The sequence below is a fragment of the Bombina bombina genome, chromosome 7 (genome assembly GCF_027579735.1).
Source record: "Bombina bombina isolate aBomBom1 chromosome 7, aBomBom1.pri, whole genome shotgun sequence".
NCBI classification, from domain to species: Eukaryota; Metazoa; Chordata; class Amphibia; order Anura; family Bombinatoridae; genus Bombina; species Bombina bombina.
Genome location: NC_069505.1, coordinates 280,703,460 through 280,718,461, shown reverse-complemented (window position 1 = coordinate 280,718,461; position 15,002 = coordinate 280,703,460). Strand labels below are relative to the sequence as shown.

The window sequence follows — 15,002 nt, the reverse complement described above, 5'->3', positions numbered from 1 at the left end:
GGGTTCCAGAGTTGGAACTGATGGCGTCTCGTCAGAATGCCAAGCTTCCAAGGTACGGTACAAGGTTAAAAGATCCTCAGGCCGCCCTGATAGATGCTCTGCCGGTTCCTTGGAATTTTGGTCTGGCATACCTGTTTCCTCCTTTTGCTGTCCATCCATGAGTCATTGTTCATGTCAACCAGGATAGCATGTCCTCGTAGGATCTGGTTTGCGGACCTGGGGAAGATGTCATCTCTTCCACCTTGGTGATTACCTCTGAGGATGGACCTTCTGTCTCAGGGTCCTTTCCTCCATCCAAATCTAGTTTCTCTGAAGCTGACTGCTTGGAGATTGAACGCTTAGTTTTGGCTAAGCGTGGAGTCAGTCATTGATACCATGCTTCAGGCTCGCAAACCAGTTACTTGTAAAATTTACCATAAGGTATGGTGCAAATACCTATATTGGTGTGATTTAAAGGGCTTCTCTTAGAGTAGGGTCAGGATTCCTAGAATTTTGTCTTTTCTCCAGGAAGGTCTAGAGAAGAGTTTGTCAGTCAGTTCTCTGAAGGGTCAGATTTCTGCACTGTCTCAAATTCTTTTACACAAACATCTGGCGGATGTGCCAGATGTTCAATCTTTTTGTCAGGACCTGGTCAGACTCAGGCCTGCGCTTAAACCTGTTGCTTCTCCTTGGAGCTTGAACCTTGTACTTAAAGTTTTGCAGCAGGCTCCGTTTGAGCCAATGCATTCTGTAGATATTAAGTTGTTATCTTGGAAAGTTTTGTTCCTTGTTGCTATTTTTGAACTCTTTGCTCTGCAGTGTGTGGTTCCCCTTACCTTATTTTTCATGCGGATAAGGCGGTCCTTCGTACTAAATTGGGGTTTCTCTCTAAGGTGGTTTTGGATCGAAACATTAATCAGGAAATTGTTGTTCCTTTTTTTTGTCCTAATCCTTCTTCTCATAAAGAAACGTCTTTTGTTGTGCGTGCTCTAAAGTTTTACCTACAGACTACTAAGGATTTTCGTCAGTCTTCTGCCCTATTTGTTTCTCAGGAAAGCGTAAAGGTCAGAAGGCCACTTCTACTTCTCTTTCCCTCTGGTTGAGAAGTATGATTCCTTTGCTTATGAGACTGCTGGTCAGCAGCATCCTGAGAGAATTATGGCTCATTCCACTAGGGCTGTCTCTTCTTCTTGGGCTTTCAAAAATAAGCTTCTGTGGAACAGATTTGCAAGGCGGCAACATGGTCCTCTCCGCATACTTTTTCCAAATTCTACAAATTTGGGAGGATTTGGGAGAAAGGTTCTTCAAGCGGTGGTGCCTTCTGTTTAGGTTTGCCTATCTTGTTCTTCCTCCCTGTTCATTTTGTGTCCTCTAGCTTGGGTATTGGTTCCCTCTAGTAATTGGAATGGCGTTGTGGACTCTCCATGTCATAGGAAAGAAAACAAAATGTTATGCTTACCTGATAAATTTCTTTCTTTCCGGACATGGAGAGTCTACGAACCCACCCTTTAAATAAGACTTTTGTTAAACGTCAGGCACCTCTATACCTTTTGTGTCATCTTCATTTTCCATTTCCCTTCTGCCGAATGACTGGGGTTAGGGGTAAGGGAAGTGACACTTAACAGCTCTGCGGGGTGCTCTTTGCCTCCTCCTGCTGGCCAGGAGTGAATATCCCACTAATCATTTGAATGACGTCATGGACTCTCCATGTCCGGGAAAAAAAGAAATTTATCAGGTAAGCATAAATTTTTTGTTTTAATCAATTTTTTTTAGTTCTCTTGGTATCCTTTGCTAAAGAGTAACTAACCATAGGTGAGCTCAGGAGCGTGCACGTGTCTATCTGGCAGCAGTGTTTGCAATAATGTTTATAGCAATGTTATACATAGTTGCAAACAGCTGCAATATAATGCTATACAGACACTTTGACAGCAGATTTCGCAACTGTTTTTTTTTTTAAAGCAATTTTGAAAACTCTTGCTTGATGGCTAAGGACAGGCACATGTTTCTGAGCTCACCTAGGATTACTCTTTAACAAAGGATATCGGGAGAACCAAGCAAATGTTGCTACTTTGGCTGTACACCTTGGCCTGCTTTCTTTATCATCTTCCTTCAGTGAGAGAGACATAAATGATATATCCTGGTTTTCCTGCAGGCAACAAAAAACCCTTTCTACCTGCATGTGGGAATGGATATCCTGCTAAGTCTGGAGAAGCACACCAAGGCTAAGTGAGTTGTTTGTATTTATTTTAGCAATTCTGTCTTTTCTCCTGTCTGTGAGTTTGACTCCTGTATTTATCACCAGATGTGGCTATGCAACTTTGCACCATGTAGTGGACAAGTCACAAGAGGATCGTATGGAAAGTTTCTTCCTGAGTGAGACCTGTAAATATCTTTACTTGGTGAGTATGAAGCATGAAAAATTCATGTGTGCATAATCCCTCTCATTCGTCCTGGACCCTCTTTTCATGATTCAGATTATACATTTTTAAACAACTTTCCAATTTACTTCTGTTATCAATGTGGCTTCATTCTCTTGGTATCTTTTATGGAAGAAGCAGCAATGCACTCCTGGAAGCTAGCTGCAAATGGGCATACAAGTTCAGCCACCAATCCACAGCTAGCTTGAATTTCCTAAACCCATCTTAATAGGCTTTTCAATAAAGTATACCAAGATAATTAGCTAATATAAGTAAATTGGAAAGTTGTTTAAAATTGTACGCTCTGTCTGAAGCATTTTATACAATTTTTCGGGTTTCATGTCCCTTTAAACAGTGTCGCCAGTTTTGACTGTAATATTTATTTTGGATATCATGCTTGGTTCATTTGGGAATCTTATTTAGTAACATAGTAGATAAGGTTGAAAAAAGACTGAAGTCCATCGAGTTCAACCTATACAAATCTAAAATACTTACAAAAAGCTCCAGTTCAGCTTAAATAACCCCACTAAAAGGTGACTCATTTAATACTATCAATCATATCCATGAATTTTGTTTATATACAGAAATGTATCCAGACTATTTTTAAATGTATCTAGGGTATTGGCATTCACTACCTCCTTTGGTAATGAGTTCCACAATTTTATTGCTCTTACAGTGAAAAAACGTTTCCGTTGCAGGAGATTAAATCTCCTTTCCTCCAACCTTAAATTGTGACCTCTTGTAAGAATCAATTTTCTAGAAATAAACAGAGCTTCTGCCATCTCTGAATATGGGCCTTGAATATATTTATATAAAGTAATCGTCACCTCTCAAGCGCCTTTTTTTCTAAAGAAAACAGACTCAGTTTGGCTAGCCTCTCCTCATAGGTTAATTTCTCCAATCCCCTTATTAGCTTTGTGGCCCTCCTCTGAACTTTTTCTAGTTCTGCAATATCTTTTTTTGCGATCGGTCCCCAGAACTGCACTCCATACTCAAGGTGAGGTCTTACCAGGGATTTATATAGTGACATAATTATCTTTCCTCCCTTGAAGCAATGCCTCTTTTAATACATGCTAGTATCTTATTAGCCTTTGAAGCCCCTGCCCTGCATTGTGCACCCATCTTTAGATTGTTATCTATTACTACTCCCAAATCCCTTTCCTCCTCTGTTTGGCTAAGTCTTGACCCATTTAAAAAATACGTTGCCTGCTTATTTTTACTTTCAAAATGTAGAACCTTGCATTTTTTCGTATTAAATCTCATTTTCCATTTACTTGCCCATACTTCTAATTTTTGCAGATCCCTTTGTAATGAAAGTTCATCCTGCTCTGACCTAATGACCTTACTTAACTTAGTATCATCTGCAAAAATAGAGATGTCGCTATTTAATCCTTGCTCCAAGTCATTTATAAAAATATTAAAAAGAACGGGGCCCAGTACTGATCCCTGGAGGACTCCACTGATTACCTTTGTCCAATCTGAGTATGATCCATTTACTACTACTCGTTGCTCCCTATCTTTTATCCAGTTATTTATCCAAGAGTTAACATTTTCAGCTATTCCCAGTCCCTTAATTTTGTGCATTAATCTCTCATGTAGCACTGTATCAAATGCCTTTGCAAAATCTAAGTATATAAAGGTGAGAGAGTGAGCGCTAAAAAGCTAAAAAGGCTGAATTAAAAGTATACAGTTTAATAAACAATGGGACATATAAAAACAGTATATGTAAAACAAAATTAAAAGAAGCATGGATCCATGTATATACAGCTGAGATAATTTGTGTAGCGTCTGACAATTAGAAACAGTGTTAAAACGTATAGTGAAAGTCAGTGAAACCTGTGTAAGGTGTAGCACTACAAACAAATTTAAAAATACTAAGTCAGTAAAACCTGTGTAAGGTGTAGCACTACAAACAAATATAAAATTATATTTAAAATGATATAAAACACAGTGACGGTGTAAACAATGTAAACAATATAAACAAATCGAATAGTCCAAAAATATAGTTCAAAAAACAATCCAAATGTCAAATAAATGGAGCTGGTGTGTGGCCTGTCCTCCTTCGAAGTGCCGTGGTGATGTGCTGGGTAGTGGTGAATAATGCTCCAACAGTGTGGTCAAAAATGCAAAAATAACTCGTGGCTAAGTGTATGCCAAAAAACAAAACATACTGTGGTGGTATAAACCAAAAAATGCTAAATAGTGCAAAAATAAAAAAAAAAAAGATAAAGATAAAAATAAAAATATCCAAAATAATGAACCTGTAATAAAACAAAAACAAACAATAGTGCAAAACTGTATGTACACAGTTGGATATAATTGAAAGCAAGCTCACCAGTATGTCAATGCGTTTCGGCCTTTAGCAGGCCTTTTTCAAGACTAGTCTTGAAAAAGGCCTGCTAAAGGCCGAAACGTGTTGACATACTGGTGAGCTTGCTTTCAATTATATCCAACTGTGTACATACAGTTTTGCACTATTGTTTGTTTTTGTTTTATTACAGGTTCATTATTTTGGATATTTTTATTTTTATCTTTATCTTTTTTATTTTTATTTTTGCACTATTTAGCATTTTTTGGTTTATACCACCACAGTATGTTTTGTTTTTTGGCATACACTTAGCCACGAGTTATTTTTGCATTTTTGTATTTTTGACCACACTGTTGGAGCATTATTCACCACTACCCAGCACCTCACTACGGCACTTCGAAGGAAGACAGGCCACACACCAGCTCCATTTATTTGACATTTGGATTGTTATTTGAACTATATTTTTGGACTTTTTTGGACTATTAGATTTGTTTATATTTTTTACATTTTTTTACACCGTCACTGTGTTTTATATAATTTTAAATATCATTTTATATTTGTTTGTAGTGCTACACCTTACGCAGGTTTTACTGACTCAGTATTTTTTTTTTTTTTTTTTAAACGGCTTTATTAGACAATAAATCCAATTACAACTTGGAAGTTACAATAACGAACAAAAATGAGGAAGATCTGTTACACCACAGCTTCCAAGTGCAAGCTATGATAGCATGCTGTTGTGTTTTACAAATATATGCATAAAAAATGGTAATACAAGAAATAAAAAGAACTATGCAAATTAAACAGTCAGAATAGTTCAACTGTGCTCGCTTGTAAAAGCATCCTTGAAAGGAAAAATTAAAAATTAAGTCTCTCCATTTTAGGTAGGAATAGTGTCAATAAAGAACCCAGATGTATCACAGAGTCTAGGGTATGTTGTTTGGTCGCATTAGTATGTAAGTCTCCCAGGTAGCCCTCATCTGGATATATGTGTCTAGTCTATTATTTTTCATAAAGGCATACTCTTCTAGATCTAGAATGTGATTTAATTGATGCTGCCACTGGACTAACGTAGGAAGCTCCCTGTTCTTCCACCCCCTCGCCACTAGTATTTTAAAACTATTGCTTGCTATGGATAGGAGACTCCGTTTATAGCCACTAAGTTTGCTATGGGTAATATTAAATAACCAAATTGTCGGGTCTACTGGTACCTCTATTTCTAGCATGATACTGACTCAGTATTTTTAAATTTGTTTGTAGTGCTACACCTTACACAGGTTTCACTGACTTTCACTATACGTTTTAACACTGTTTCTAATTGTCAGACGCTACATAAATTATCTCAGCTGTTTATACATGGATCCAGGCTTCTTTTAATTTTGTTTTACATATACTGTTTTTATATGTCCTATTGTTTATTAAACTGTATACTTTTAATTCAGCCTTTTTAGCTTCTTAGCGCTCACTCTCTCACCTTTGTATACTTTGTCTGTTTGAAGCCCGCTAGAGGACTTTTTGAGAGTGAGCTTAAGGCGATTTGTCTTGCGCTTGGTTCACCTTCACCTCTTCACGTAAAAATCTAAGTATATCACATCAACTGATTCCCCTTTATCTATTTTTACTTACTTCCTCGTAGAATCTAATTAGATTAGTTTGACATGATCTATTTCTCCTAAAACCATGCTGATTAGAACTCATAATCTTGTTTACACGAATATGCTCATCAATATAATCCCTGATAATCCCTTCAAATATCTCCCCACTATTGATGTCAGACTAACTGGTCTGTAGCTTCCTGGTTCATCCCTGCTTCCTTTTTTGAAGAGTGGCACCACATCAGCTTTACGCTAATTCAGGGGTACCATGCCTGAGGATAATGAGTCTTGAAAAATTAAGAGTAGAGGTTTGTCTATAACAGTGCTAAGTTCCCTTAACACCCTTGGGTGTATTCCATCTGGGCCTGGAGTTTTATTTACCTTGATATTATCCAGTTTTTTCCTGATATCCTCTAAACATCACCCAGTTAATGGTATGGACTGGCATGTTCTATTTTGTTCCAAAGTATCATCCAATGGTTCCTCTCTTGTGTATACTGAAGAAAAAAACTGGTTTAGTACCTCAGCCTTCTCCCTGTCATTATTTATCATGCTACCCTCCACGCATTTTAATGTACCTATATTATCCTTCTTAGATGTTTTGCTATTTATGTACTTAAAGAACCTTTTAGGGTTAGACTTAGAATCCTTTGCAATTAATTTTTAATTTTCAATTTTGGCTAATTTGATTGCTTTTTTGCATGCATTGTTACATTCCTTATAAATATTGTTGAGTCTGTACTATTTTCTTTGAATAATTTAAATGCCCTACGTTTTTTCCTAATTTCTCTTAATACATTTTTATTTATCCACAATGGCTTTGATTTTTTTATTTTTATTTTTATAACCATATGGTATTTGTTGATAAGTATATTTATTTAACAAAGTTTTAAATATTATCCATTTATCCATTTATTAGAGAATACATTGTCCCAACTTATATTATTTAATGATTTCCTTAAATTGTTGAAATTTGCTTTTTTGAAGTTAAGACCTTTAAGACACTGCATATGAGAAGAGATTTCAAATTTGACCATGTTATGATCACTGTTACCCAAATGTTCTTTGACTTCTATGTTTGATATTATATCTGTATTGTTTGCTAGCACTAAATCCAATATAGCTTTACTCCTAGTTGGCTCCTCTATTAATTGTGACAAGAAGTTATCCCTGAGAACATTTCAAAATCTATCCCCCTTAGCTGAATTATTAGTTTCATTGGCCCAGTTTATATCAGGGTAGTTAAAATCTCCCATAATCACAGCACTGTTATTAATAGCCTTACCTATTTGCAGTAGTAGTTGAGTTTCATCCAGGTCACTAATGTTAGGGGGCATGTAGCATGTTCCTAGCAATATTTTTTTTTAGGACTTTTCCCCCCACTCTTTATTTCAACCCACAGGGTCTCTACATTGTCACTTGTATCATAAATATCTTCCATTATTGTAGGTTTAAGGTTAGGTTTAATATACATGCAGATTCCTCCACCCCTTTTATTATTCCTGTCCCTCCTAAATGAAATATACTCCTCTAAGTTAACTGCCCAGTCATGTGAATCATCAGTTATACTGATAACATCATAGTCCTCTTCTGCAACTAAGAGCGTCAGCTCCCCCATTTTACCTGTCATGCTTCTTGCATTTGTTGTCATACATTTAATTTCTCTTGTAAGGTGTATCCAGTCCACGGATCATCCATTACTTGTGGGATATTCTCATTCCCAACAGGAAGTTGCAAGAGGACACCCACAGCAGAGCTGTAATATAGCTCCTCCCCTATCTGTCATAGCCAGTCATTCTCTTGCAACTCTCAACAAGCAAGGACGTTGTAGGAGAGAGTGGTTAAATATAGCTAGTTTATTTTCTTCAATCAAAAGTTTGTTATTTTTAAATAGTACCGGAGTTGTGCTATTTTATCTCAGGCAGTAAATAGAAGAAGAATCTGCCTGAGGTTTCTATGATCGTAGCAGGTTGTAACTAAGATCCATTGCTATTCTCACATATGTCTGAGGGGATTACACAGATGAGGTAATTTCAGCGAGAGAATGGCGTGCAGTTTATTCTGCTATCAGGTATGTGCAGTTATAATTTTTTCTAGAGATGGAAAACACTAGAAAATGCTGCTGATACCGGATTAATGTAAGTTAAGCCTGAATACAGTGATTTAATAACGACTGGTATCATGCTTACTCCCAGGGGTAATACCCTTATGATATTTACAATATAAAACGTTTGCTGGCATGTTTAATCGTTTTTATATATGCTTTGGTGATAAAACTTTATTGGGGCCTAGTTTTTTCCACATGGCTGGTTTAAATTTTGACTAGAAACAATTTCCACTGTTGTAGTATAAAAGTTACAGTTGGTGCAGTTAAAATTACAAACTGTGACATCCAGCTTCCCTCAAAGGCCCTCTGAATGCTATAGGACATCTCTAAAGGGCCCAAAGGCTTTCCAAAGTCATTTATTGGGGAAGTTAGGGCCACAGCTTGCTGTGGCAGTTGGTTATGACTGTTAAAAAACGTCTATTTCGTTTTTTTGATCCGTTTTTTTAACTAAGGGGTTAATCGTCCATTTGCAAGTGGGTGCACTGCTCTGTTAGCCTATTATAAACACTGTAAAAATTTCGTTTGATTTACTGCATTTTTTCACTGTTTTTCAAATTCTGACAAAATTTGTTTCTCTTAAAGGCACAGTACCGTTTTTTATATTTGCTTGTTAACTTGATTTAAAGTGTTTTCCAAGCTTTCTAGTCTCATTGCTATTCTGTATAAACATGTCTGACATAGAAGAAACTCCTTGTTTATTATGTTTAAAAGCCATGCTGGAACCCCCTCTTAGAATGTGTACCAAATGTACTGATTTCATTTTATGCAATAAAGATAATTTTCTGTCTTTAAAAAATCACCAGAGGAATCTGACGAGGGGGAAGTTATGCCAACTAACTTTCCCCACGTGTCAGACCCTATGACTCCCGCTTAAGGGACTCACGCTCAAATGGCGCCAAGTACATCTAGGGCGCCCATAGCGTTTACTTTACAAGACATGGCGGCAGTCATGGATAATACACTGTCAGCGGTATTAGCCAGACTACCTGAACTTAGAGGTAAGTGAGATAGCTCTGGGGTGAGACAAAATGCAGAGCATACTGACGCTTTAAGAACCATGTCTGATACTGCCTCGCAATATGTAGAAGCTGAGGAAAGAGAGCTTCAGTCAGTGGGTGATGTTAATGACTCAGGAAAGATACCTGATTCTAATATTTCTACATTTAAATTTAAGCTTGAACACCTCCGCGTGTTGCTTAGGGAGGTTTTAGCTGCTCTGAATGACTGTGATACCATTGCAGTGCCAGAGAAATTGTGTAGACTGGATAAATACTTTGCAGTGCCGGTGTGTACTGATGTTTTTCCAAATACCTAAAAGGTTTACAGAAATTATTAAAAAGGAATGGGATAGACCAGGTGTGCCGTTCTCTTCCCCTCCTATTTTTAGAAAAATGTTTCCAATAGACGCCACCACATGGGACTTATGGCAGACAGTCCCTAAGGTGGAGGGAGCAGTTTCTACTCTAGTAAAGCGTACTATTATCCCTGTCGAGGACAGTTGTGCTTTTTTTTTTTTTTAGATCCAATGGATAAAAAATTAGAGGTTACCTTAAGAAAATATTTATTCAACAAGGTTTTATCCTACAGCCCCTTGCATGCATTGCCCCTGTCACTGCTGCTGCGGCGTACTGGTTTGAGTCTCTGGAAGAGGCTTTACAGGTAGCGACTCCATTGGATGACATACTTGGCAAACTTAGAGCACTTAAGCTAGCCAATTCTTTTATTCTGATGCCATTGTTCATTTGACTAAACTAACGGCTAAGAATTCTGGTTTTGCTATACAGGCGCGCAGAGCGCTATGGCTTAGATCATGGTCAGCTGACGTGACTTCAAAATCTAAGCTACTTAACATTCCCTTCAAGGGGCAGACCCTATTCGGGCCTGGTTGAAGGAGATTATTGCTGATATCACTGGAGGAAAAGGTCATGCCCTTCCTCAGGACATGTCCAAATCTAGGGCCAAACAGTCTAATTTTCGTGCCTTTCAAAACTTCAAGGCAGGTGCGGCATCAACTTCCTCTAATAATAAACAAGAGGGAACTTTTGCTCAATCCAAGACGGTCTGGAGACCAAACCTGACATGGAAAAAAGGTAAGCAGGTAAAAAAGCCTGCTGCCTCTAAGACAGCATGAAGGAACGGCCCCCTATCCGGGAACGGATCTAGTAGGGGGCAGACTTTCACTCTTTGCCCAGGCGTGGGCAAGAGATGTTCAGGATCCCTGGGCGTCGGAAATTATATCCCAGGGATATCTTCTGGACTTCAAAGCTTCCCCCCCAAAAGGGAGATTTCACCTTTCACAATTATCTGCACACCAGATAAAGAGAGAGGCATTCTTACACTGTGTACGAGTCCTCCTAGTTATGGGAGTGATCCATCCAGTTCCAAAGGAGGAACAGGGACAGGGTTTCTTTCATGTAATTAACAAGAGTCCATGAGCTAGTGACGTATGGGATATACATTCCTACCAGGAGGGGCAAAGTTTCCCAAACCTTAAAATGCCTATAAATACACCCCTCACCACACCCACAAATCAGTTTTACAAACTTTGCCTCCAAGGGAGGTGGTGAAGTAAGTTTGTGCTAGATTCTACGTTGATATGCGCTCCGCAGCAAGTTGGAGCCCGGTTTTCCTCTCAGCGTGCAGTGAATGTCAGAGGGATGTGTGGAGAGTATTGCCTATTGAATGCAGTGATCTCCTTCTACGGGGTCTATTTCATAAGGTTCTCTGTTATCGGTCGTAGAGATTCATCTCTTACCTCCCTTTTCAGATCGACGATATACTCTTATATTTACCATTTCCTCTACTGATTCTCGTTTCAGTACTGGTTTGGCTTTCTACAAACATGTAGATGAGTGTCCTGGGGTAAGTAAGTCTTATTTTCTGTGACACTCTAAGCTATGGTTGGGCACTTTATTTATAAAGTTCTAAATATATGTATTCAAACATTTATTTGCCTTGACTCAGAATGTTCAACTTTCCTTATTTCCAGACAGTCAGTTTCATATTTGGGATTATGCTTTAAATTATCATATTTTTTCTTACCTCAAAAATTTGACTTTTTTCCCTGTGGGCTGTTAGGCTCGCGGGGGCTGAAAATGCTTCATTTTATTGCGTCATTCTTGGCGCGGACTTTTTTGGCGCAAAAATTCTTTTCCGTTTCCGGCGTCATACGTGTCGCCGGAAGTTGCGTCATTTTTGACGTTATTTTGCGCCAAAAATGTCGGCGTTCCGGATGTGGCGTCATTTTTGGCGCCAAAAGCATTTAGGCGCCAAATAATGTGGGCGTCTTATTTGGCGCCAAAAAATATGGGCGTCGCTTTTGTCTCCACATTATTTCAGTCTCATTTTTCATTTGCTTCTGGTTGCTAGAAGCTTGATGTTTGGCATTTTTTTCCCATTCCTGAAACTGTCTTATAAGGAATTTGATCTATTTTGCTTTATATGTTGTTTTTTCTCTTACATATTGCAAGATGTCTCACGTTGCATCTGAGCCAGAAGATACTACAGGAAAACCTCTGCCTGCTGGATCTACCAAAGCTAAGTGTATCTGCTGTAAACTTTTGGTAGCTATTCCTCCAGCTGTTGTTTGTAATAATTGTCATGACAAACTTGTTAAAGCAGATAATATTTCCTTTAGTGATGTACCATTGCCTGTTGCAGTTCCCTCAACATCTAAGGTGCAGAATGTTCCTGATAACATAAGAGATTTTGTTTCTGAATCCATAAAGAAGGCTTTGTCTGTTATTTCTCCTTCTAGTAAACGTAAAAAGTCTTTTAAATCTTCTCTCTCTACAGATGAATTTTTAAATGAACACCATCATTCTGATTCTTTGGACTCTTCTGGTTCAGAGGATTCTGTCTCAGAGATTGATGCTGATAAATCTTCATATTTATTTAAGATGGAATTTATTCGCTCTTTACTTAAAGAAGTACTAATTGCTTTAGAAATAGAGGATTCTAGTCCTCTTGATACTAATTCTATACGTTTGGATAAGGTTTTTAAAGCTCCTGCGGTTATTCCAGAAGTCTTTCCTGTTCCTAATGCTATTTCTGCAGTAATTGCTAAGGAATGGGATAAATTGGGTAATTCATTTACTCCTTCTAAACGTTTTAAGCAATTATATCCTCTTCCGCCTGACAGGTTAGAATTTTGGGACAAAATCCCTAAAGTTGATGGGGCTATTTCTACCCTTGCTAAACGTACTACCATTCCTACGTCAGATGGTACCTCGTTTAAGGATCCTTTAGATAGAAAAATTGAATCTTTTCTAAGAAAAGCTTATCTATGTTCAGGTAATCTTCTTAGACCTGCTATATCATTGGCTGATGTTGCTGCAGCTTCAACTTTTTGGTTGGAAACTCTAGCGCAACAAGTAACAAATCGTGATTCTCATGATATTATTATTCTTCTCCAGCATGCTAATAATTTCATCTGTGATGCCATTTTTGATATTATTAGAGTTGATGTTAGATTTATGTCTCTGGCTATCTTAGCCAGAAGAGCTTTATGGCTTAAGACTTGGAATGCTGATATGGCTTCTAAATCAACTCTACTTTCCATTTCTTTCCAGGGAAACAAATTATTTGGTTCTCAGTTGGATTCTATTATTTCAACTGTTACTGGTGGGAAAGGAACTTTTTTACCACAGGATAAAAAGTCTAAAGGTAAAAACAGGGCTAACAATCGTTTTCGTTCCTTTCGTTTCAACAAAGAACAAAAGCCTGATCCTTCGTCCTCAGGAGCAGTTTCAGTTTGGAAACCATCTCCAGTCTGGAATAAATCCAAGCCTGCTAGAAAGGCAAAGCCTGCTTCTAAGTTCACATGAAGGTACGGCCCTCATTCCAGTTCAGCTGGTAGGGGGCAGGTTACGTTTTTTCAAAGAAATTTGGATCAATTCTGTTCACAATCTTTGGATTCAGAACATTGTTTCAGAAGGGTACAGAATTGGTTTCAAGATGAGACCTCCTGCAAAGAGATTTTTTCTTTCCCATGTCCCAGTAATTCCAGTGAAAGCTCAAGCATTTCTGAATTGTGTTTCAGATCTAGAGTTGGCTGGAGTAATTATGCCAGTTCCAGTTCCGGAACAGGGGATGGGGTTTTATTCAAATCTCTTCATTGTACCAAAGAAGGAGAATTCCTTCAGACCAGTTCTGGATCTAAAATTATTGAATCGTTATGTAAGGATACCAACGTTCAAGATGGTAACTGTAAGGACTATATTGCCTTTTGTTCAGCAAGGGAATTATATGTCCACAATAGATTTACAGGATGCATATCTGCATATTCCGATTCATCCAGATCATTATCAGTTCCTGAGATTCTCTTTTCTAGACAAGCATTACCAATTTGTGGCTCTACCGTTTGGCCTTGCTACAGCTCCAAGAATTTTCACAAAGATTCTCGGTGCCCTTCTGTCTGTAATCAGAGAACAGGGTATTGTGGTATTTCCTTATTTGGACGATATCTTGGTACTTGCTCCGTCTTTACATTTAGCAGAGTCTCATACGAATCGACTTGTGTTGTTTCTTCAAGATCATGGTTGGAGGATCAATTTACCAAAAAGTTCTTTGATTCCTCAAACAAGGGTAACCTTTCTGGGTTTCCAGATAGATTCAGTGTCCATGACTTTGTCTTTAACAGACAAGAGACGTCTAAAATTGATTACAGCTTGTCGAAACCTTCAGTCTCAATCATTCCCTTCGGTAGCCTTATGCATGGAAATTCTAGGTCTTATGACTGCTGCATCGGACGCGATCCCCTTTGCTCGTTTTCACATGCGACCTCTTCAGCTCTGTATGCTGAACCAATGGTGCAGGGATTACACGAAGATATATCAATCAATATCTTTAAAACCGATTGTTCGGCACTCTCTAACATGGTGGACAGATCACCATCGTTTAATTCAGGGGGCTTCTTTTGTTCTTCCGACCTGGACTGTAATTTCAACAGATGCAAGTCTCACAGGTTGGGGAGCTGTGTGGGGATCTCTGACGGCACAAGGAGTTTGGGAATCTCAGGAGGTGAGATTACCGATCAATATCTTGGAACTCCGTGCAGTTTTCAGAGCTCTTCAGTTTTGGCCTCTTCTGAAGAGAGAATCGTTCATTTGTTTTCAGACAGACAATGTCACAACTGTGGCATACATCAATCATCAAGGAGGGACTCACAGTCCTCTGGCTATGAAAGAAGTATCTCGAATTTTGGTTTGGGCGGAATCCAGCTCCTGTCTAATCTCTGCGGTTCATATCCCAGGTGTAGACAATTGGGAAGCGGATTATCTCAGTCGCCAAACGTTGCATCCGGGCGAATGGTCTCTTCACCCAGAGGTATTTCTTCAGATTGTTCAATTGTGGGGGCTCCCAGAGATAGATCTGATGGCCTCTCATCTAAACAAGAAACTTCCCAGGTATCTGTCCAGATCCCGGGATCCTCAGGCGGAGGCAGTGGATGCATTATCACTTCCTTGGAAGTATCATCCTGCCTATATCTTTCCGCCTCTAGTTCTTCTTCCAAGAGTAATCTCCAAGATTCTGAGGGAATGCTCGTTTGTTCTGCTAATAGCTCCGGCATGGCCTCACAGGTTTTGGTATGCGGATCT

General features: G+C 38.6%; 1 protein-coding gene across 2 annotated transcripts in view; it reads left to right on the top strand.

The window, feature by feature from the left end:
- Nucleotides 1-15,002, top strand: part of EDEM1 (ER degradation enhancing alpha-mannosidase like protein 1) — a 92,545-nt gene that overhangs the window by 57,535 nt on the left and 20,008 nt on the right. For both annotated transcript variants that reach the window (XM_053720783.1, XM_053720784.1), the window contains exons 9-10: nucleotides 2,132-2,205; nucleotides 2,282-2,378. In XM_053720783.1, the coding sequence (XP_053576758.1) occupies nucleotides 2,132-2,205; nucleotides 2,282-2,378 (171 nt within the window). The remainder of the gene's footprint in view (nucleotides 1-2,131; nucleotides 2,206-2,281; nucleotides 2,379-15,002) is intronic.